At 33.2% G+C, this 25,072-nt stretch overlaps 1 protein-coding gene across 5 annotated transcripts in view; it reads left to right on the top strand.

The window, feature by feature from the left end:
* The window catches only part of Ap3s1 (adaptor related protein complex 3 subunit sigma 1), an 89,321-nt gene that overhangs the window by 48,447 nt on the left and 15,802 nt on the right, over positions 1-25,072 (top strand). For 3 of the 5 annotated variants that reach the window (XM_046465816.2, XM_046465815.2, XM_058585980.1), the window contains exon 4: positions 15,013-15,084. The exons of the other annotated variants lie outside the window; for them this stretch is intronic. In XM_046465816.2, the coding sequence (XP_046321772.1) occupies positions 15,013-15,084 (72 nt within the window). The remainder of the gene's footprint in view (positions 1-15,012; positions 15,085-25,072) is intronic. 5 annotated transcript variants of the gene reach the window in all.

Genomic DNA, 25,072 nt, shown 5'->3' with positions numbered 1-25,072 from the left:
TTTTACAGTATTAAAGTATGTTCCTACCATCCCTAGTTTTTCTAGTGTTTTGAACATGAAAAAGTACTGTATTTTGTCAAATGCTTTCTCTGCATCAATTGATATAATCATATGATTCTTTTTTTATATATGCAGAATGCATTACAATTTTTATTACACATATAGAGCACAATTTTCATATCTCTGGTTGTATACAAAGTATATTCACACCAATTCATGTCTTCATACATTTACTTTAGATAATAATGACTATTACATTCCACCGTCATTTCTAACCCCATATCCCCTCTCCTCCCCTCCAACCCTTCTGCCCTCTCTAGAGTTCATCTGTTTCTAATGCTAAGTGAAATTAGCCAATCCCAAAATACCAAATGCCAAATGATTTTTTTTTTATATAAGGAGGCTGAATCATATGATTCTTATCTTCAAGTCTATTGATGTGATGAATTACATTATAACCTTGCATTCCTGGAATGAATCCACTTGATCATGATGCACTATTTTTTAAATGTTTTTGTGTGCGATTTGCCAGAATTTTGTTGAGAATTTTTGTATCAATGTTCATCAGGAATATTGGTCTAAAGTTTTCTTTCCTTGATATGTCTCTGCCTGGTTTTTGGTATTAGGATGATATTAGTTTCATAGAATGAGTTTGGAAGGGTTCCCTCCTTTCTGTTTCATTGAATAATTTGAAGAATATTGGTATTCTTCTTTGTAGGTTTTGTAGAACTCAGCTGTGAATCTGTCTGGTCCTGGGCTTTTCTTGGTTGGTAGGTTTTTGATGGCGTGTTCTGTTTCCTTGCTTGAGATTGATCTGTTTAGATTGTGTATATCATCTTGACTCAAGTTTGGTTGATCATATGCCTCTAAATTTGTTGGTATCTTCGAGGTTTTTTTATTTTACTGGAGTATAAATTTTCAAAATAGTTTCTAATTGTCTTCTGTATTTCAGTAGTGTCTGTGATGATATTTCCTTTTTCATCAAGAATTTTAGTAATTTGAGTTTTCTCTCTCCTTCTTTTCATTAGTGTTGCTAAGGGTTTGTCAGTTTTATTTTTTTTTTAAAGAATCAGCTTTTTGTCATTTTTTTGAATTGTTTCTTTTGTTTCAATTTCATTGATTTCTGCCCTGATTTTAATTATTTCCTGTCTTCTATTACTTTTGGTGCTGGTTTGCTACTCTTTTTCTAGAGCTTGTCTTGAAAGTCAGGTCATTTATTTGTGGACTTTTTCTTCTTTTAATGAATGAACTCCATGTGATGAACTTTCCTCTTAGCACTGCCTTCATAGTACCAGAGATTTTGGTAAGTTGTATCAGAGTTCTCATTTATCTCTGAGATTTTTTTTTATCTCCTCCCTGATGTCTTCTGTTATCCAGGTGTCATTCAATAGTGTAGTGTTTAGTCTCCAGGTGTTGGAGTACCTTCTATTTTTTACTTTATCATTGATTTATAATTTCATTCTGTATATGGTCAGATAGAATTCAGGGTAGTATCTCTGTTTTTTTTTTTGTATTTGCTAACACTCGCTTTGTGGCATAACATTTGGTCTATTTTGGAGAAGTATCCATGTGCTGCTGAGAAGAGAAGAAAGTGTATTTGCTCATTGATAGATGGAATATTCTATATATGTCTGTTAAGTCTAACTTATTGATTGTATTATTGAGTTTTATAGTTTCTTTGTTTTGTTTTTGTTTGAAGATCTATCCAGTGGCGATAGCGGTGTATTAAAGTCACCCAGTGTTATTGTGTTGTGGTCTGTTTGGTTCTTGTAGTTGAGAAGGGTTTGTTTGATATACTTAGCTTCCTTGTTTTTTGGAGTATAGATATTTATGGTTGTTTTATATCTTTTGATGTAGAATCCCTTAAGCAGTATGAAATGTCCTTTATCTCTTTTCACTAGCTTTGGTTTGAAGTCCACTTTATCTGAGGATGGAAACCCCTGTTTATGTGGCCCATGTGAGTGGTACATTTTTTCCCACACTTTCACCTTCATTCTATGGATGTCTTTTCCTGTGAGATGAGTCTCTTGAAGACAGCATATTGTTGGATCTTTTTACTTTTTTAATCCACTCTGTCAATCTATGACTTTTAATTGATGAGTTTAGGCCATTCACATTCAGGGTTATTATTGAAACATAATTTGTATTCCCGGTCATTTTGGTTTATTTTTTATTTTTAACTTGACTTGGTTTCTCCTTTGATTGAACTAAAAATCATTTCACTAGCAAGGCAACCATTTTTTTAGTTTCTAAGGTTATCTATTGACTTCAGAAGCCTTGGACAGATCCTGAGATTAATTCTTTCCCACATACTAATGAGGATACTGTAGCAGGCACTCCATTACATAGATATAGGATTGGTCTCAAAACCCTTTTCCCTAGGTCAAAGTCTCAATAATATGACTTCCCTCTAGTGTCAGAAGACAATACTACCATTATGGCCAACAACACAGCTTCTGCTGTGTGTTTTCCATTTCTTTTGCTTTTTTGAGGTACTCAGATGTATTCCTCCTGGTTTCCAAAGACACATAATGACTTTTCATTTGGTTCTTATTTTTATGTTTTCTTTGAATTTTATCATCTGATTTAGGTAGATGAAATTCTGTCGCCCTGCCAACTGGACTAGTTTATAATTCCCATAGATTGAATTTATGTTCTCATGGATTTGTCTAGCTGTATGGTTAAAGCACTGTAAAACCATTGAGAATTTACTGAATGTACTTCAATGAATGCTGTGAGCCACTTTTTTGTTATTTTTCTATTTTAAAGGAATTTGCAAATGGGATATTATCTGTGAAGTATAAACATTTTAAATTTTTGCTATATAATTTTCTATATTTTTCAAAAAATGTAATTTCTTACTTCCTACATTAAAAACAAAGTACTATTTTTTGTTGTTATTTGAGGGGTATAAATAGTAAATAAGAAGGTGAGTTCTGCATTGAGACCTTTTAGATTAAATTAGGACCCTGCCATTTACCTGTTAGTAGTTAACTTTTTGCTTTAGATTACTTTTCTGCAAATGGTTGTTAGTAAGAGTATCTGTCTTATGAGATTACATGAAGGATCAAGTAAAATAATCTATTTAGAACACTTGCAACAGTGACAATAATATGTATTTAATTTGTTAGGTTTCTTTTAAAAACAAATCACAAAAGAGTCATTGATGTAAACTCTTTCAGAATCATTATGATGATATAGAAGGTAGATGGTCCTTTCAGCAACTCTTAATTTCCTTATATTGAAGCCAAGAGTTGAGTACGTGTTAGGTACACAGTAAATGTTTATTTTTACTAATATTGGCATGTGAATGTCCATAAACTCATCATAGGCTGAGTTGAGTGCTGTTTACACACTTTCAACATCATACTTTAAAGATTCCAAATAGAACATTCAATAGTACCTATTGGAGAATGACATAGGTAGGCTTCATTCATAGCTATTGTTCAATTGATTTGGTTTTAAGTTCAACCTATCTTCCTTACCTCTGTTGGTATATTCAGTATTTTAGTGGTAATTTTTTGTTTGCATGAACTAAATAAACCAAGTTGTATTTCTCTAGAACATTTTGCTGGTGACTAAAAAGGTTTTTTTAAGGTCTCTGGGAACACTATTAGTATTCTTAAATCCATGGCTCCTTTTCTTGCACTGAATAATTTCTCTGTCATAAAACATGTCAATTTAACCCTTTTTAAAAAAGATATTCATACATTTTATTTTATTTTTTTACCTTTTTAAAAAAATTTATATGACCATGGAATGCATTACAATTCTTATTACACATATAGAACACAATTTTTCATATCTCTAATTGTATACACAGTATATTCACACCAATTAGTGTCTTCATACATGTACTTTGAATAATAATGACCATCACATTTCACCATCATTTCTAATCCCATGTCCCTTTCTTCCCCTCCAGCCCTTCTGCCCTATCTAGAGTTCATCTAGTCCTCCCATGCTCCCTCTCCCTATCCTACTATGAATCAGTCACCTTATATTAGAGAAAACATTTGGCATTTGGTTTTTTGGGATTGGCTAACTTCACTTAGCATTATCTTCTCTAGCTCCATCCACTTACCTGCAAATGCCATGATTTTATTCTCTTTTAATGCTGAGTAATATTCCATTGTGTATATATGCCACATTTTTTGAGAGAGAGAGAGAGAGAGAGGAAATTTTTTTAGTATTTATTTCCTTTAGTTTTCAGCAGACACAACATCTTTGTTTGTATGTGGTGCTGAGGATCGAACCCGGGCCGCACGCATGCCAGGCGAGTGCGCTACCGCTTGAGCCACATCCCCAGCCCCTGCCACATTTTTTTAATCCATTCATCTGCTGAAGGGCATCTAAGTTGGTTCCACAATTAGCTATTGTGAATTGTGCTGCTATAAACATTGATGTGGCTGTGTCCCTGTAGTATGCTGTTTTTAAATCCTTTGGTTATAGACTGAGGAGAGGGATAGCTGGGTCAAATGGTGGTTCCATTCCCAGTTTTCCAAAGAATCTCTGTACTGCTTTCCATATTGGCTGCACCAATTTGCAGTCCTACCAGCAGTGTATGAGTGTACCTTTTTCCCCACATTCTCTCCAACACTTATTGTTGTTTATATTCATAATAGCTGCTATTTGGACTGGAGTGAGATGAAATCTTAGAGTGATTTTGATTCGTATTTCTTTAATTGCTAGCAATGATGAACATTTTTTTTTATATATTTGTTGATTGATTATATATTCTCTTCTAAGAAGTGTCTGTTCAGGTCCTTGGCCCATTTATTGATTAGGTTATTTGTTTTTTGTGTGTGTGCTTAGCTTTTTGAGTTTATATGCCCTAAAGATTAGTGCTCTGTCTGATGTGTGAGGGGTAAAGATTTGCTCCCAAGATGTAGGCTCTCTATTCACCTCACTGATTGTTTCTTTTGCTGAGAGGAGACTTCTTAGTTTGAGTCCATCCCATTTATTGATTCTTGGTTTTAATTCTTGCACCAAAGGAGTCGTATTAAGGAAGTTGGGGCCTAATCCCACATGATGGAGTTTAGGGCCTATCTTTTCTTCTGTTAGAGTCAGATCTCTGGTTTCATTCCTAAATCCTTGATCCATTTTGAGTTAGTTTTGTACATGGTGAGAGATAGGGGTTTATTTTCATTTTGTTGCATATGGATTTCCAGTTTTCCTAGCACCATTTGTTGAAGAGGCTATCTTTTCTGCAGTGCATGTTTTTGGCACCTTTGTCTAATATAAGATAATTGTAATTTTGTGTGTTAGTCTCTGTGTCCTCTCTTCTGTACCATTGGTCTACCAGTCTGTTTTGGTGCCAATGCCATGCTGTTTTTGTTACTATTGCTCTGTAGTGTAGTTAAAGGTCTGGTATCGTGATGCCTCCTGGTTCACTCTTCTTGCTAAGTATTGCTTTAGCTATTCTGGGTCTCTTATTTTTCCAGGTGAATTTCATGATTGCTTTTTCTATTTCTATGAGGAATGTCATTGAGATTTTGATCAGGATTGCATTAAATCTGTATAGTGCTTTTGGAAACATGGTCATTTTGATAATATTAATTCTGCCTATCCAAGAGCAAGGTAGATCTTTCTATCTTCTAAGGTCTTCTTTAACTTCTTTCTTTAGGGTTCTGTAATTTTCATTATATAGATCTTTCACCTCTTTTGTTGATTCCCAAGTATTTTTTTTTTTTTGAGGCTATTGTAAATGGGGTAGTTATCCTCATTTCCCTTTCTGAGGATTTGTCACTGATGTGCAGAAATGCTTTGATTTATGGGTGTTGATTTTATATCCTGCTACTTGCTGAATTCATTTACTAGTTTTAGAAGCTTTCTGGTGGAACTTTTAGGGTCTTCTAGGTATAGAATCATATCATAAGCCAATTTGAGTTCTTCTTTTCCTATGTGTATCCCTTTATTTTCTTTATTCTAATTGCTCTGGCCAGTGTTTCAAGAACTATGTTAAATAGAAGTGGTGAAAGAGGGCATCCCTATCTTGTTCCATTTTTTAGAACAATTTTTCTTCATTTAGAATGATGTTGGCCTGGGGCTTAGCATAGATAGCCTTTATGATGTTGAGATATGTTCCTGTTATCCCTAATTTTTCTAGTGTTTTGAACATGAAGCGGTGCTGTATTTTGTCAAATGCTTTTTCTGAATCTATTGAAATAATCATATGATTCTTATCTTTAAGTCTATTGATGTAATGAATTGCATTTTTGATTTTCGTATGTTGAACCAACCTTGCATCCCTGGGATGAATCCCAGTTGATCGTGGTGCACAATCCTTTTTATATGTTTTTGTATTCAATTTGCCAGAATTTTATTGAGAATTTTTGCATCTATGTTCATTAGAGATATTGGTCTGAAGTTTTCTTTCTTTGATGTGTCTTTGCTTGGTTTTGGAATCAGAGTGATATTGGCCTCATAGAATGAGTTTGGAAATACTCCCTCTTTTTTCTATTTCCTGAAATAAATTGAAGAGTATTGGTATTGATTCTTCTTTAAAGGTCTCGAAGAACTCGGCTGTGTATCCATCCAGTCCTGGGCTTTTCGTGGTTGGTAGACTTTTTATGGTGTCTTCTATTTCGTCACTTGAAATTGATCTGTTTAAATTATGTATATTACCCTGATACATTTTAACCCTTTATAATTTCATGTATTATTGTAGAGCAGCAGGATCTATTTCTCCTGAATTTTAACAATTTCCTAAACCCAGAAATCAATTATTTTTTTTTTAACTCAGAAACTCCACTTAAGGATATATTTTGGCATCTATTTTTATTTTTTCTTGGGCACATTTTTTGCACAAACAAAGGGATAATGTAAAATTAATGTGTAAAATTAATATTGACATATATTGAATGCTTTCTTTTATGAAATGTTATTCTGATTCTTTTTTTTTTTTTTTTTTGGTATGAAGGATTAAACCCAGGGTGCTTAACCACTGAGCCACATCCCCAGCTCTGTTTATTTAGACAGGGTCTCACAGTCCTGCCTTAGCTCCCAAACCAACAGGCATTACAGGTATGCACCACCATGCCTGGCTAAATTCTTTATATTTATTCATTTTGTCACTTATTATTTATTGTTACTTATTTATTATTTACTGTTATTTGTAACTCATTGTTACATTAGAGTAGCTCCTTCCCAGGGGGGGAAAAATGTTTAGGGTAAAACAGTGTATTCTGTGTTAAATTTCTAGTGGCCTCATATATCTTATATTCACCATTTCTGTGTTTTTTCTCCTGTGGTGCTGGAAATTGAACTCAAGGTCTTAGACATGCTGAGCTATATCCTCAACCCTCAGTATTCTCTTAATTGCATCATTTTCTCTTGAGTTTGATTTAATCTCAGGTTGTTTTGTTCAGATACATGGAGTATACCATGTATATGTACAGACAGCCTCAGTATGTAACAGGCTATACCATCCACTTTTGTGGACGTATACTGTACAATGTTTTCCCAATGAAGAAATTGTCTAATGATATAATTCTTAAGATATAACCCTTTGTTATTAAGTGATATGTGACTTTCTTTAAGTACTTTTTATTTTATTTTATTTTTATTTTTTGGTGATGCTAGAGTTCGAACCCAGGGCCTCATGCATGCTAGGCAAGCATTCTACCATTGAGCTACATATCTAGCCTCTTAAATACTCTTAAGTACCAAATTGCCTTTCTGTTACCCTTTGGTGCCTGAGTATATAGATTTTTTTTTTTTTTAATGAAACACAGGAAAAATTCTGTTGATTAAAAAAAAGAACAGGAAAAGGGAACTCTTTTGGGCTCAGGCTGTAACTCAATAGTAGAGCGCTTGTCTAGCATGCATGAGGCCCTGGGTTCAGTCCTCAGTACTAGGGCAGGGCAGGGGGTGGGGTAGGAATCCTTTTTATGTATAGATGTGACATTTTTCTGATTAGCTTTTATATTTATGTTGAAGCATTATTAATTTTTGGTAATTATTAAAATGAAATAAAACTTAAAAAAATATGATTCTTTTAGGAAATTGAAAGACTAATGGGAGAGTAATTCCTCTCCCATTAGTCTTTGAATTCCTTGAGGCCAGAGATTAAGTCTTTGATGTTATATGGACTTTAGTGGGTAGTTACTTGATAGATAACCTGTTAAGAGTGAAATTGGTTTGGAACTCTTATCATTCTTTAAACGAAACACAAGGGGGTGCTATTTACCATGTCTCTTCTAGATTTACCTCTTTCTTTTTCCTTATAAAATTATAATACAACAGTAGTTTTATTATTATTTTTGTCCTGGTTAGAACTCCAAGAAACTTTAAATGTTTTACATAATTTCATAAGTTTTAGGAGTATTTGTTTTGTATTGGCCTTCTCCATGTAACATATGAATTTTTATTTGCCTTGTGGGCTCTGGGTTTCTAATTATATTAAATAATTTTTGCTAAATCAAAAGAAAATGAGTGGAAAATTGTTTGCAGAAGGTCTTTGATTTTTTTAAAAAAAAAAACCCTGAACTTAGTATTATGCTTCAAATCTTAAAAATTCTTTTTTGTAAATTAAGAACATGTAGTTATAATGACATTTTGCTGCAAGGCACTTTTTTTTTTTTTTTTTTTTTTTACTATGCACATTTTTCATAGTTACTATTTTGGCTTAAATATGGGCAGTGTGTTTTTCTAAGCCAACAAGAAAACCACCCAATTCTGGTAGCTCGAGCATTTAGTTACCTTTCTTTCATATCAGTTTTTACCAGGAGAATAGACTTTCCTATTTGTTTTAGTATTTATTACAGTCATCACATTTTGAGCAGCCAGATACATAATACTGGGTGCTGTTTGTTAGCTATCTTCAGGAATTGTGCTGGGTATTCTATCTAAATGGTTTAACTTAATTGTTGTGATAATCCAGAAAGTTAAGTAGTTTTTTCACTATTTTATAGTTCTGATATTTTAAAGAAGTTAAGTAAAGCTCAAGGCTATGAAGATAGATAGCAGCACAGCAGGAATTTAAAGCCAAGTCTTTAGATTCAATGCATATGTCTTCATCTTTCTACCATATTGCCTTTGTAGGCAGCCCATGGTTTTGGCCATTCTGAGTTCACTGGTGGCACACTTAATGTTCTGAAGAATATTTTTTCTTTTTTTTTCCCCAACATAGTATGTTCATTTAGTAAATTATGATAATGTTCTATTAGTACATGTAAGTGAATAAAAGCAGTGGAACTGGTGAAGGAATACTGGAAATTCTGTTCTGATAGTAATCTTTGTTCTGATATTAGTAAATTATTTTAGAATTAAGGAAGACTATGCACACTATAAACAAAAATTAATTCCAGATGGATTTGGTACAAACATGAAAACTAAAATAATGGAACTTCAATTTTCTTTTGTGAAACAATCTTCCTGTCCCTATTGTAGGCAAAGTTTTCTCAAGTTGAGCATTAAAAAAATATTAACCATAAAGGGGAAAAACATAAAAATTGGGCTGTATTGGATGTTAAAACTTCTTTCCTTCCAAGGATACTTATTCGGAGAATGAAAGGCATGTCACAGAGTAGAACAACATATTTGTAATATGTACATATAACAAACGACAGTATCTAGAGTATATAAAGAATTCCTATATATCAATAAGATAAACAGACCAATAGAAAAATGAGCAGAAGTCTTGAATAGGAATTAAAAAGAAGTTATCTAAATGGCTAATAAAAGTGAAATGGTTCACAGTCTCATTGGCTATCAGGGAAATACAAATTAATATCATGATCTATCTACACACATCCATGAATAGGACTAAAATTACAGTTGACAGTATATGTACTGACAAGAATCTGGAACAACAGGAACTTTCATATACTGCTATTTTGAGAGTAATTTTATTTAGTTTGAAAATCTATTTAGTGCATTGTATGCTGAACCTGAACACATTACTTTTTTACTCAGCAATTCTGCTCTAGATATACATTCAGTAGGTTCATTCATTAAGACATAAGGATGTTCTTAATTGTACTAATTGTAATAACCCCATATTGCATAACCAAGTTTATGTCAGTAGTAGAATGGATAAACAAGTTGTGGCATATACATTCAATGGCATATTGTATGAGAATGAGCAAGCATTTTATTATGTAATAATGTGAGAGAATATTACACAAAAAAAATGAATAAAAGAAACCATTCACAAAAGAGTGCCAGTTATATGATCCCTTTTAAATGTGATTCAGAAATAAGCAAAAGATTCTGTAGTGTTAAAAACCTTTGATGGATACCAATGGATGATGAGTGGGGCTTTGGTAGTGTTAGCAATATTCTAAAACTTGATTTGGGCTTTAATTATGCAGATTATGTTGACTTTTTGGGAATTTGTGGTGGTGTATAGTCTTATAATTTGTGTGATTTTCTGTATGTATGCTATACTTCAGTAAAAATTTATTAAGGAGAGTTAGAAGTTAAATGGCTTTACTTACCTAACTTTTAAGTATGATTTTATAAATTAGCATTGAGATCATTTTTAAATTAAAGACTTTCAGAAGTAAATATGCTTTTTCTTTTTTCTATTTTAAAATTTTTATTTGTTCTTTTTAGATACACATGGCACTAGAGTGTATTTTGACATTATACATACGTGAAGTATAATCTTCGCATTCTTGTGGTTGTACATGATGTGGAGTTACGCTGGTTATGTATTCAAATATGAACATAGGAAAGTTATGTCTGATTCATTCTACTGTCCTTCCTATTCCCATCTTCTCTCCCTTCCTTTCATTCCCCTTCATCTAATTCAGTGAACCCCCTTTATGTGTTAGAATCTGCACATCAGAGAGAACATTAGGCCTTTGGTTTTTTGGGTTTGGCTCATTTCACTTAGAGTATGCCATAATTTCGTTCTTCTTTATGGCTGAGTAATATCTCATAGTGTACACATACCACATTTTCTTTATCCATTCATCTGTTGAAGGGCACCTAGGTTGTTTTCATAGCTTGGCTATTGTGAATTGAACTGCTATAAACATTCATGCGGCCGAGTCACTGTAGTATGTTGATTTTTCAGAATGGCTGTACCAATTTACAGTCCCATCAGCAATATATGAATGTACCTTTTCCCCCACATCCGTGCCAACATTTATTGTTACTTATATTCTTGACAGTTGCCATTCAGACTGGAGTGAGATGGAATCTTGGTGTAGTTTTAATTCACATTTCTCTAATTGCTAGAGATGTTGAACGTTTTTCAAATATTTGTCGAGCATTTGTAGTTCTTTTGTGAAGGGTCTGTTCAGTTCCTGTGCCCATTTATTGATTAAGTTATTTGGGGTTTTCTTTTTTGGTTTTAAGTTTTTTGAGTTCTTTATCTTGGAGATTAATGCTCTGAGGTACAGGTGGCAAATGTTTTCTCCCATTCTGTAGGCTCTCTGTTTCCATTCTTGATGGTTTCTTTTCTTGTGAAGAAGTTTTTTAGTCTGAATCCATCCCATTTATTGATTCTGATTTCATTTTGCTTTAGGAATCTTGTCGAGGAAGTCAGTTCCTAAGCCAATATGTTGGAGATTTGGGCCTACTTATTCTTCTAGTATGTGCAGGGTCTCTGGTCTAATGTCTTTATCCTTGATCCACTTTTAGTTGAGTTTTGTGCAGGGTGAGAGATAGGGGTTTAATTTCATTTTTTTATTTTACATATGGAATTCTAGTTATCCAAGCACCATTTGTTGAAGAAGCTATCTTTTCACTAATGTATGTTTATGGCACCTTTGTCTAGTATGAGATAACTGTGTTTAGGTGGGTTTGTCGCTGTGTCTTCTATTCTGTACTACTGGTCTTCATGTCTGTTTTTGTGCCAATACCATGCCTTTTTTGTTACTATAGCTCTGTAGTATAATTTTAATGTCTGGTATTGTGATGCCTCCTGCTTCACTTTTCTCACTAAGGATTGCTTTGGCTATTCTTGGCCTCTTATTTTTCCAGATGAATTTCCTGACTTAAGTATGTGCTTTCTCAATGGGAAAAATTTTCTTCTTATTATTTTCCCCAGGAAGTTAATATTTAAGTGCTTTATCAGTGATCAAGCAACATTTCATCAATTTAGTCCTCATAAAGGAACCTGTTGTATCAGAATGGAACAATGTATAGAAGGAATGAAGTTGTTTCAGAGATCATGTCTACAAAATTTCAGGAGAAAAAAGATGAAGTTGGGAGTGTGGGTGGCTGCTCAATAATATTTGTTTTCTACCGCAAAATTGCAGTAATCTAAAAACATGAGGCCCAACTGTTGTAAAAGAAAAAGACAAACTCATTTTTTCCCCTTTATTCAACGTAGTTACTCAGCACAGTATTTCTGATACTATGTGTGTGTGGAAATGCACACGCTTGCGCCCACACACACACACACACCTAGCAGTTGTGCAGCAGATACTAACTAGGTGTCCTATTCTGCCAATTCTGGAGATAGCGTCATATCCCACAGGTTGAGGACCACAAAACTACCCCCTAATACAGATACCAGTTGCAAGTAGTAGATTTTTGTGACCAGTACTTATGACCAACCAGCAATAAATTGAGTTTTTGATTAATTTGCTAAAGCAACTCAGAACTCAGGGAAACACATTTACCTACTTATTATAAAGGATATTACGAAGGATACAGATAAGAGATGGATAGGACAATGTTTTGTGGGAGCAGTGCAGTTTCCAACTCCTCTTTGTTGTAAGCTATCTGGAAGATCCCTGAATCCAGTTCTTTTTGGTGTAGATAAGTAGATATGATTGATTAAAAAAAATCATTGGCTATTGATGCTTAACATCTTCACCTCCCTGAAGATTGGAAGGTAGGGTGGAACTGAAACTTTCAAGTCTCTAATCAAGAGATTAGTTCTCCTGCAATCCCTGTCCCCCATCCTGAGGCCATCCCGGAGTCCCCAGCCATTCGTCTCTCATTAGCATAAAAAGAGATATCATAGCCAGGTGTAATCCTGGAGGCTGAGGCTGGAGGATCACAAGTTTAAAAACAAGGCTCTAAACAACTCTGAGAGACGGTCTCTAAGTAAAATACCAATAGGGCTGGGGATGTGGTTCAGTGGTCAAGTGCCCTGAGTTCAATCCCTGAGAGAGAGATCACTTTGGAGATTTCAAGGGTTTTAGGAGTTCTGTAAAAGGAAGAGTACCAACAGTAAGTTTCAGAATGCACCTGTGTATTCTTTACTCTTGATTATCTTAATAACTTACCTGCTTCTCACAAATGAAATTATGAGTAAAACTATGTACTGTTGTTGTCTTTCTCCTAGTGACTGGTCTAAGTCCAACTGTAGCCTGCAGGTTAAGTCGAGGCTGCTGCCTATTTTGATAAATAAAGTTTTTTTAACATAACCATGCTCATTTGTTTAGAGGCCCTTAGACTCTAAGGGCCTCAATGCCTAAAGTATTTATTGTGTGGCCTTTTGCAAACTTTGCCAACTTCTGGACTAAGAAAATGTTAATTATAGTCAGATGATAATATAGCTACATTTTTGAATTGTCTTATTCATCAACCTAAATGACAGGAAAGAACCCTGGATTGTGCATCTGTGGATATTAGACTAAGGTTGGAGCACTTAGAGCAGGAAGATTACTCTTTACTCCTTGCCCTATAAGCTCACCTTTGTGTAGGATGATCATAATTTTTAGTTTGCATAATAGATATTGGTAACTGTTTCTGTTTACTCTTAATATTGTCCCAATATAGACAATAAAGTCCTAGTACAGTCACTCTATCTTGTGAAGGCTACCACTGAGAGGTGTGATGGGAATAGAAATGGAATGCAATAGTTAAGAGATGACCATTGCATGGTAGAATTTAAGAGATTAATTTATTAAGGTTTGTTTCAAGGGTCTCCATGATTTGTTAAGGTTATGAGGGCTCAGAAGTTGCTATATACTAATGGTTATGATTTCTTATAATGAAAGGATCTACAGAAAAAAAATCAGCAGAGAAGTCTGGAAAAATCATATGGGACATGCTTAATTCCTTTAGGAATATGTGATGATGAGTGCAAAGTGTTCCCATTCAGGAAAGCTTATCCAGGCTTAGGTGTCCAGGAATTTTATTGGGTGTCAATCACATAGGTGTATACTACCTGCAGGACTGATCTTGGTTATTTAAGCTCCAGACCCCCAGAGAAAAAGCCAGGTGTTCACCAATCTGCTACATCAAGGCCCAAGATCTCAGGGATACAAAAAAACACTCTTATTAGGTAGAACATTCAAAAGCTTACAGATTAGTTCTCAGGAGTTGGCCAAGGTCTAGTCCTAAAAACAGGCCATTTGGGGAAAATGTGTAGGGTTTGAACCTTGGTCTCCTGACTCTTCTCCGCATTATATAATGTTTTTTCCAGCCAGAGTTTAAGCCCAGGTAAGTCTGATTCTCAGGTCTAGACTCTTTTCTGCATGTAATTTTTAGTGGTATTTTATACTGATTTGCAAATTAAAAATTTCATCTTTCTTGATAACTATTTCTAATGAGATTTTTTTCCTGTTTACCTTAAGATAAGGAGCCTGTATAAAGTACTTTTAAAAAATATTTTTAAAATAAGAAATGATGCTGAGATTTTTTGGTTTTAGTAATTTTTAGAAAAGATTGTTTTTATATTTATATATATACACATATATTTATATATGACAGTGGAATGCATTACAAATCTTATTACACATATAAAGCACAATTTTTCATATCTCTGGTTGTATACACAGTATATTCACACCAATTCGTGTCTTCTTACCTATACTTTGGATAATAATGGTCATCACATTTTACCATCATTAATAACCCCATTCTCCCTCTCTTTCCCTCCAATCCTTCTTATATTTGTACATTAAAAAGTAGCCTACATGTAGCTTACTTGAAGAAGTGTTTTTTTTAACTTTATATTTAATACAGTTTTTAGTTTTAAAATGGAAAATGTGATGTATAATTAGAAAAGTTTTGGTTCGCAATTAAGAATTGCCTGCCTTATAGATAATAAATTTGAATATACCTACCCAACATTTTTTCTTTTGTTTTTTTCTGTAGGTATTCGTGGAAACCTTAGACAAATGTTTTGAAAATGTGTGTGAACTGGATTTAATTTTCCATGTAGACAAGGTACTACTTCTATATTGTCAAATCTCAACTTTTAAGAAAAACATAAATCTGTATTTGTCAATGTGAAAATGAGTTTAATGAATAATACTGTTTCTATTCCATTATTTATTATTTAATTTATAAATATTTTTATCATGAGCTGGGTACTGTGCTTGGTAGTGAAAATTCAGACCCTAAAGAGGTTTTGCATCTAACGCAGGAAAAAATGGCTTTAACAAGTGTGTATAGTGTTACTAGGAACACACATGAACTATCTGCCTATGTCTGGGAGAAAATAATGGAGGAAATTACATTTAAACTGAATTTTAAATAATTAGTAGATATCTTACCAGTACGAAAAGAAAGAATGACCCTACCAGCAGAGACAATATATAGGCTTTTTTGTGAAACGTGAAAGAGGCCTGATTTTGAAGAACGATTAGTGCCATTGACTTTGTACTTTATTCTGAAACAACTTGGTGCTTTTAAACAAATTTCTGTTGGCATTATTATTTTGTTGTTGTTGTTGTTTTGGAAGTGTATTGGCAAGAGATTTTTTTCCTGCATTATGGAGGTTGAATCGGTAATGAGATTAGATAGGGAAGTCGAGTAAGAATCTCTTGGAAATTCCAGAAAGAAATGAACTAAAGCACTAAGATGGGGATGAAAGAAAGAATTGATAGGACTTGATGACTTATTGAAAGCTGAAGACGAGAAAAAAATCTTACTGCGGTTTCTAAACAATATTGCTGGGTATTGGTAATACAGAATTTAGTAGGAAGAGATTCTACTTAGGTATAGGGTTTTATTTGTATTAAGTTTGCATGATCTGATTGATCTTTTTGAACGATTAAGCCATTGAATAAAAATTATAAATAATAAAAAATTTTAGCAAAACCCAAAACATTGGCTTTATTGAAGTGTAGTACATATATATTAGTAGTCGGCAGTTATAAGCATGTGGTTAACTGAGTTTTGGCAAATATATGTAGTTAGGTAACCACTACCACAATCAAGATATAGCACAAGAATGCTTTTTTATTATTATTTGTGATAATCAAAAGAATACAATTTTTAATTTCTCTTTTACTAAATGATTTGATTTTATATATGAACTCACTTTGAACAGATAACTTAATATTTTTAGAAATCTACTTTTAGTGTTCTGCTTTTCTCTAATATATCTCAAGTTTTTTTCACACTTAAAAAGGCTACTGTTGTTTTCAGGTCTTAGGGCTCACAGTATTCAAAATTATGTTCTGGCACATAATTAAAAATTTAAAATGGCTGCTCAAGTCATCAGCTTATGTAATATATTAGCAGTTTTTAAGAAAATTGAAGATTGTCTTATGAAGTGTGGTAGTAGTAAAGTTCTTATATTTGTTACTAGAGAATGAAAGCTTTCCTTAAGGAAATTAAGTTCTCATATCTAATATATATGACATACAATGTTTTTAAAACTTCTATTTTATGTTAATATAATTTCATTTTAGATCAGAAAATAGAGAAAAATAAGTGAAGCCATCTGGATACCAGAGATTGCCTAGTGTTAGCATTGTAGAATATATATATTTCTAGATTTTTTTGTACAAATGTACAGAAACAAATGTATCTTTTAAAAAAAGTAAGATGGGAACACATATATTGTGTATATATTCTCCTTTCATTTAACAATCTGTTAGTGTATTGGAACCTGCCAAAATTAGCTGTGTCTCTTCTCTTTGGGCTGAGCTCTTGTTTTAATTTTTTTTTTTCCCCAATGTATTGAGATAGGTTTCAGGATGCCAAGAGTTAGAGACTAGTCAAGTAGATACTTTCTGTCTCAACCTTTTCTGTCCAAAATAATGCTAGCCTGAAAATGGGATTGTTTTCACTTTTAAGCAGCCTTGGACTTCCATCTGTTAGGGATCTTCTCACTGGCTTAGCTCAGTTTTTTCTTAGAGGTAAATGTAGAGTTTTGCATACCATCTCAGGCTGCTTCTGAGCTACAACTCAATGGATGACAGGGAGAAGTTGTAGAGAATTCATCCCCTTAGTTTAGCACTACAAACATGGATCACTAACTTTGTAGCCTCCAATATAACTGTTTCCATGTGGCCTTCTACCTAATCCCTAAGCCAGTGTTATGTATTTTCTTTTATGATGGTTATCAGTTTCTCATTAAAAAATCTTTATTAATTTCTATATCAGTCACAAAAGCTAACATTCACCCTGAAGTAGTAGAACAGACTACACACACACACACACAAAAAAAAAAAAAAATTAGTTGGGTATTCAGACTGGTGATGCATGAGAGGATATGAAAAGTTTATTACTCAAATAATGAGGTTTTATGGTAAGAGCAGGGAACAATTGGCTAGGAGTTTTATGGTAGTTAGGGATGAGGCTGGAGTAAAAGTTTTTGCATATGGGTCAAGTTTTGTGTGATTTAGCTTTCCCATCAGTGCAAAGGAAGGAGAAACCCAGGCCTAACCAGCTTGTCCAGAAGTAGACAAAAGAGGAGGGGAGGCTGATGAGGCTCAAGGGCTATGATCCATCAAACATCAAGAATGGAGTCAGGTGGCTGGGACTGGGGCTCAGTAATAGAGCTCTTGCCTACCATGTGTGAGGCACTGGGTTCGATCCTCAGCACTGCATATAAGTAAAATGAATAAAATAAAGATCCATCAACGTCTAAAAAATATAAAAAAATAAAGAATTGAGTCAGCATCTTTATTACACTTAAGTTAATGCTTTGTTAATAACCTCTACAATCTTACAAATATGGATAACTTGATTTACTTTCTTTTTTATACTACATGTCCCTTTTAAGATTGCTGAGAGGTTCTGCTTATTTTCTCAGCTGAGTTATCTGCACATGTCCTGAAAAGTAAGGCTCTGATTGGAAAATGCTGGGTTGTTGCCCCTACTTGGGACAAAAAAAAAAAAAAAAAAAAAAAAAATCAGGTTGATTGAGCAAGAAAACTGAAAATTCTAGGATGAGCTTGGTTTGAAGGGTGTATGAATTTGACAGTGGCAGCTTTGAATATATTTTCTCTCTCTGATCTGCATTCTTCCGCCCACTCACCTATGATCAGAGAAGGAGATCTAATTGGTGGCATAAGTGTCTTCCTACCATTGAGGCAGGGGAAATTTAGACTTAAGAGCAGAGTGTTTTCTTCTAGCCTGATTTCTTGTGAGTAAGGAGTTTTGACAACCTGATCTTAAATCACAGGCCAGAGAGACCTTTTCTTTTCAGTTCTAAAGGAGTCTAGCCATTACTAATAGCTTGGTAACTAGAGCTGAATACTTGTAATCCAACAGAGAAGAAGGACTACTGTCTCAACCAGAGAGAGGGGAAAAACAGTCAGTCAGAACAGAGGCTTCATTGAAAAAGAACTCCTGGAGGAGGTAGAGGGACTCATGACATTTTAAAATGATTTTTAAAAAAAAGTACTTAAGGAGACTATAAAAAGTCTTCCAAGGTTTTAAAAATATGTTTTTCAGACTAAAATGTTTAAGAGAAGAGGACAGTCGCATAATTGAGACTGAAATTAGAAGATCAGATGGAGGAAATAACCTCAAAACAGGACTAAAAGATGAAGAGATAGAAAACATGAAGGAAAAGATTAGAGACTTTGAAGAGTACATTTACTGTATATTGTAAAAGTATTTTGAAGATCTTATCCACTTGGGAGAAAGGAGATTAGGGAATAACTAGAGCATTTTAGTAGGAAAACAAGATTTCTCAATGGTGAAGAAAGACTTAATATTTGTTTTACAAGTAATAATAAAATCTTATGTGTTCAATTAGTAGAGAGAGGCCAGACAGTAATTGTTAATGGAAAGTTTAAGTACAGTAGAATCTCTTATTTAAAAGGGAAGGAATGGAACAAATAAAATGCAACCAAACTAAGTATATTAAGGAAAAAGAGAAAATATAATTAAAAATATGAATATTAATACACTAAAAGTGATTTGAATGAAATAATATATTAAGGCAGAAATGATGGGTTTAAAAAGCACAGTTTATATAGGAAAGGAAGGATAAATTTTAGAGTATTTCACTTTATATTTAACAGTTTCCCTAATGGTTTGCTTTCCTAATACCCATCAAACATTATAATTGATGTTATTAGTGTCCTTGTGGCAGAATTTTAATTAATTTTGATTTATTTTAATCAAATGCTGATATCATTCCTTTTGGTGCTCATACTGTCCATCTTTGACCCATGAGAACTCCCTTCAGATTGTCCTCTGGGTTCTTTTGACTTGATCCTACACAGATCTTGATGGCTGCTTTGTGTTCTGGTACAGTTAGATGTTCTAGACTTGTTTTATTCATTCCCTTTTCCAGATGAACCATCGTGTCTTCTAGTAGCCCTGGTTCCTTTTAGCAGGGAGATAATATATTGAAACCATAGTCTTCAGATGTTCATAATTACAAGGCTGGCCATTGTTTTAGGCCTTTTCAGTGGATGGAGTATCTTGTATATTTTCTGCTCCAGACCTCAAACAGCCATTTCTCAAAGAATCTTGGTTCCTCTTACTGGAAAAGGATGTTCAGAAGTGACCATGTGGGCACCATGTTTGCTTATTGCTATGGAGGTGATGGTATTCCTGGTTCTTAGTGTACTGAGCTGGAAAATAGATTTATATGTACACATGCCACACATACACAACTTTTAAAAAAATTTATATGTATTAAAAGTCATTGCAGTAGGGCTGTAGCTCAGTGGTAAGGTACATGTTTTAGCATTCATAAAGCCCTGGATTCCATACCTAGCACCACAAAACAACCAACCAACCAAACAAGCCCATTTAGTTTTTAATACTTCACCATCTAGTACAACACTACATAATTTATTCTAGCCTTCTTTGCCATATTTGCAACTTACTTTGATTATCATAAGTATTTTTATTCCCATTATTCCCATTATTTTTTATGTGTTTTACTCAGTCTTTCCTTTCTGTAATCAAACTCCTGAAAGCTTAGTGTCAGTATGCCAGTCTCTATCCTTGTCTCCCAGCACAGAAAATTGACCATAGAAACACCATCTCCTACCCTGCCTGCTAAGCAAGTTGTTAAAAAGTTGATTTCCCAACTGGGGTTGTGACTCAGTTGGTAGAGCACTGGCCTAGCATGTGTGAGGCACTGGGTTCAATTCTCAGCACCACATATAAATAAACGAATAAAATAAAGGCCCATCAACAACCAAAAATATATAGAGAAATAATTTTTTTAAAGTTTACTCCCAATAAAGAAGGAAGAGAAAGAAGCGTCTGTATAAGTGTTAATCCTGATAAAAATTGCACTGAATAAAGTATAAGTAGTGACCCAAGTGATTAAAAAAAAACTTTATAAAATTTTAAGAGGAAATATCACAAGAGTTTCAATGGATAGGTTTAGTGATATATCAGACATATTTGAGTAAGTAGTACACATTATCTATAATGAACCATAAAGAGAACCCCCCAAAAAAAGAAAAAGAGGAAAATGTGAAAGATAGCCTTTGTATCATAGAGGATAGAGTGAGAAAGATCTAATCAACATTTATTCTTTGTTTGAGAAAAAGAAAATAATAAAACAGATTCATTATCTGAGTTTCTAAAGTCTGATATTTTCAAGAATTAATGAAAGATAATAATCTGCAGGTAAAAGAATCACATTAGACTGTATAGAAAGAAACCTGTACTTAGACTAATGATGGCAAAGTTGGATAAAAGAGAAAGAGCTTCTAAAAGCACCTAGAAATAAAAGATGAATTTCCTTCACAGGAGACATAATTATAGATTGACAACCAATTTCTCAGTAGCAGCAACAGCAGTTAGAAGACATTGTGTTCAGTGAAAATAACTGCCAAATTGTGATTCTGGAATTGACAAGAATATCTTTCAAGAATATGGAGAAAACAAATAATGAGGAAATATGCCACCAGTAGGTCTTCACTAAAGGAAATTCTAAAGTGGGTACTTTGCACAGAGGAGGTCAAGCGATGAAGGAGAAGCATATTAAAAGATGAAGAGTAAAGAAAGCGTAAATCTGTAGATAATCTAACTGAACCCTGATAGCTATAGCCTTTGTGCAATTAAAACAAGCAAAAAAAAAAAAAAAAAAAACTGTAATGTTAAATATAAGTGAAAAATAACACATAAGCCAGAAGGTGTAGAAATAGAGCTGGCATATTCTAAGGTTTTTGTTTGTTTGTTTCTTTGTTTAATGGACACCTGTGTCTTTCATAATAAATAAGCAGCTCTTCAGGATACAGAATAGAAAATAGAACAGCTTTCTAGTTTTTTTAGTCATACCTAAATATTTTGCATTTTCAAATTTTATCTGTTACTTTGAATTGTTCCCCCTCTGCTTTCCTTCACTCAGTTATTAGTAAATGTCTTCATTATTACTATTGCCACTATTTTATATATTTTCCCTTGCTATTTTTTTTTAAATACTACCAGAATTTTGATAGAATGATAAAATATAGTCCTAGATTCCTTTTGGATTTTTTTCAGAATCTTTATATGTTGGAGTTTCTTTCATAATATAATACTCAATAAAAATATAGGGTTTTTGGGGGGTGGGTAGTCATCTTTTACTAGATCCTTTTAAATTGAATTAATCTCAAGATAATATTAGTCAAGGGTTGGGATATTTAGCTCAGTGGCAGAGCATATACCTAGCATGTGCAAGACCCTGAGTTCAATCCTCAGCCCTAGGGGGAAAAAGATAATATTAGTCAAGTTACTTATAGAACTGATTTTTTTTTTTGGGGGGGGGTACTAGAGATTGAACCTAGGGGCATTTAACTACTGAGCCACATCTTTAGCCCTTTATGTATCCTTTTATATTTTATTTTGAGACAGGGTCTTGCTAAGTTGTTGAGGCTGGCTTTGAATTCATGGTCCTCCTGCCTCAGCCTCCCAAAGTCCTAGGATTATAGGAGTGCATCACCATGCCCAACTTAGCAAACACTTTCTTAAAATTAAAAACATAATTAAGTGTTGGGCCCAGTGTGCATGCCTCTAATGCCAGAGGCTCAGGAAGCTGAAACAGGAGGATCTCGAGATCTCAGCAACAGCGAGGCACTAAGCAACTCAGTGAGACCCTCTTTCTAAATAAAATATAAAATTGGGCTGAGGGTGTGGCTCGGGGGTTGAGTGCCCCTGAGTTCAATCCCTGGTACCTAAAAAAACATAATTAAGTAAAAATTTTGAGTTGTGTAACAGTTTGATATGTCCAATATCTTCTTGGAAAACAATTACACTGAAATTTTAAATATTTTTTTTTAGAGAGAGAGAAAAAGACAGAATTTTTTAATATTTATTTTTCAGTTTTCAGTGGACACAACATTTTCATTTTATTTTTATGTGGTGCTGAGGATCGAACCCAGCGCTCTGTGCTCCATGTGCGTTACCGCTTGAGCCACATCCCCAGCCCTAAATATTTTTTTATTTAACAAAATTCAGGTAAAGATATTTGGAGATATATTTTAGAAACTAAGCATTTTCTTAATATCAGTAGTGACTTTAGTAAAACCCAAAGACACCCATTTTCTTATTAATATTTTTCATGATAGCTTTTATTTTATCTGTTAACTCTTACAGAGCTAAAGAAGGATGAAAAAATACCATATTTTGAGATCCTTAGATGCATATTTTATTCCATATTTTAACATTCTGAGGTTAGGGTACATATTATATTCTATAACTTGTAATGATTTAATTGGCCATATTTAATTGGTACAATTTTTTTTTTTATCATCGGTGGTAGCATGATTTTGAAGAAATACCAAAATATGAAGAAAAATATTTAGATCATTTACAATTGTAAATGCAAGTTTTCATTAATTATCAAATGAGTATATATGTATTAAAAACATTTATCATCAGATTATTTAGAAAGGTCATGACTTACAGAAGCAAATAAATAAGTAATTTAAATTAATAATTTAAAATAACATTTAGCTATTCTGTCTTAATAATAACAGCATTGTGCTTTATTAGTTTTTAGAGTAGATTTACCACTCTGCTTTGGTCTCATTTTTTCTTACCTCCTATTTAGTTTCCTTGTGTAAACAAAATGAAATGTTCTTTGCAAAACACATCTTAAAATATTTATTGAATGCTTAATACAGCAGGATTATGTGAAGGACGTGACTTATCTCTGTCCTTAAATAGTTTCATGAACTTTAATGTCTGTTTGTCTCTGTCTTCCTCTTACCTTCCAGAATTTAAAAAAAGAAAAATTAGTGTTACCTAGTCAGATATTTTACTATTTTAAAATTACAACAGTAGTATTTTGTTTAGAAAGAGTCAAATAATACTGAAGACTATTTGATCAAATATGAACATTTTCACCTTGTTCTCCTCTCCTCATACCTACTTACTGCCACCCATACTGCTTCTCTGAAGTTTCATCTCTTAAGTTTAATCTCTTAATGTTTGAGCTAGGGTAGGATTCTAGACTTTTTCTCTATGTTTTATGCCGTACTGTATTTAAACTCATCTATCTCTAGATCCTTTAATATCAATGCATAATGTTGTCTTTATTTTTAAGGCAAGTATTAAATAGAATGTACATACCGTATTTTGTTTGACCACCCCATAGTCAGGTGTTGAAATAGTAAAATTTTACACTGTGGTATTAAGGACCTAATTTTTAGCTAAAATTATAGCAAAGTGCATAGCTTTTAGGCTGTGAAAATGGGTAATAATGTAATGAAAGGAATCTGTATAATAGGATCTTCTACTTTTCTTTATCCTTTTTCAGATTCTTGATTTGGTCTAGTGGAGGGCTTCTGACTGTTTAAACTGAAATATATGTGATTAACTTTTGTTCTGTTGTCCAATGACCATGTATGTAGGCTTTATTCAAGTGTTTGGAAGCATTCCATCTAAATATTTAATAAACATTATTTACTGATTGTGGGGTAGTGAAAACTAATTAATACAAGTAAATACCATGTTCATTTCTTTTGAATTTTAACTTAATTGACAAAAATAACTTTGAAAAGTTTACTATTTATTAGATACCCAAAATGTGCTTTATATAAATATTAATAAAATAATATTGAGATCATTTAGTCTTTAAATATAGTTTTTTTAAGCAGAAGTTTCCAGTTTCTTCATAGACACACTTAAAGTGGCATGCTTAATTTTTCTTATCAACAACAAATATTCAGCTCCTTTGTGCTACCTTATAAATAACTTCAATATATGCATGGCCACTGCTTTAGTTTAGCCCCTTTATATTGTTCCTCTGAATTACTGCTGTGATCTCTCTTACTTTTTTGCAAGCTTTTTTTTTTTTAAAGTAATAGGTGCACATGTTAAAAATTTTTCAAAAGAAAACTATAAAATAAAAGGTGTTTTTTCACTCAGTCCTTTAGTCTGATCCTTAAGATAAGTGCTATTAAAAGGTATGCATGGGTGCCTTTCCAAAACATTTCTGGACATATCCAAGTTTGTAATCATATAATTTTTAAAAAAAATCTCAGTGGGAACATATCATTGGTATCGTTTGATTCCATTGGTTTTTACTAAGTGGTCGTATTTTTAAAAATCTATAGATTTCTTCTATTTTTAGTTTTATGATGATTAGAGTCCCCATCATATATTTTTGTATTTTTTGGTTATATGTTCTTGTCAACACAGTTTCATTGATCGTTTTTGTACATATATCAGGCACCAGTTTTTTTTTTTTTTTAATTTTAAGTCGGCTTCTCATTCTCTCCTTTTTTTTTTTACAGCATATTTATTTTCTTATAGGAAAGAATATGTATATATGTATAATATGTATGTATGTGTAGTATGATCTCACTAGTGTAAATTAGTTATTCATACACACACATAATAAGTTTAGTAGGAGGATGTATAAGATACAGCTAATTGAATATCTTTGGATAGAGAGACCTACTAACAGATGCAGAGTGTGTTAGAGACTATGATTGTTGACACAAATTTCTGTATGGCTTAAATATTTTATCATTTGCTTGTATTGCTATTTTTTTTAAAACATAGAAATGAAACT

The sequence above is a fragment of the Marmota monax genome, unplaced genomic scaffold (assembly GCF_021218885.2).
Source record: "Marmota monax isolate L192 unplaced genomic scaffold, Marmota_monax_Labrador192_F-V1.1 WCK01_AAM20220418_F8-fsc00097, whole genome shotgun sequence".
Lineage (NCBI taxonomy): Eukaryota > Metazoa > Chordata > Mammalia > Rodentia > Sciuridae > Marmota > Marmota monax.
This window is presented reverse-complemented; position numbering and strand designations above follow the sequence as displayed.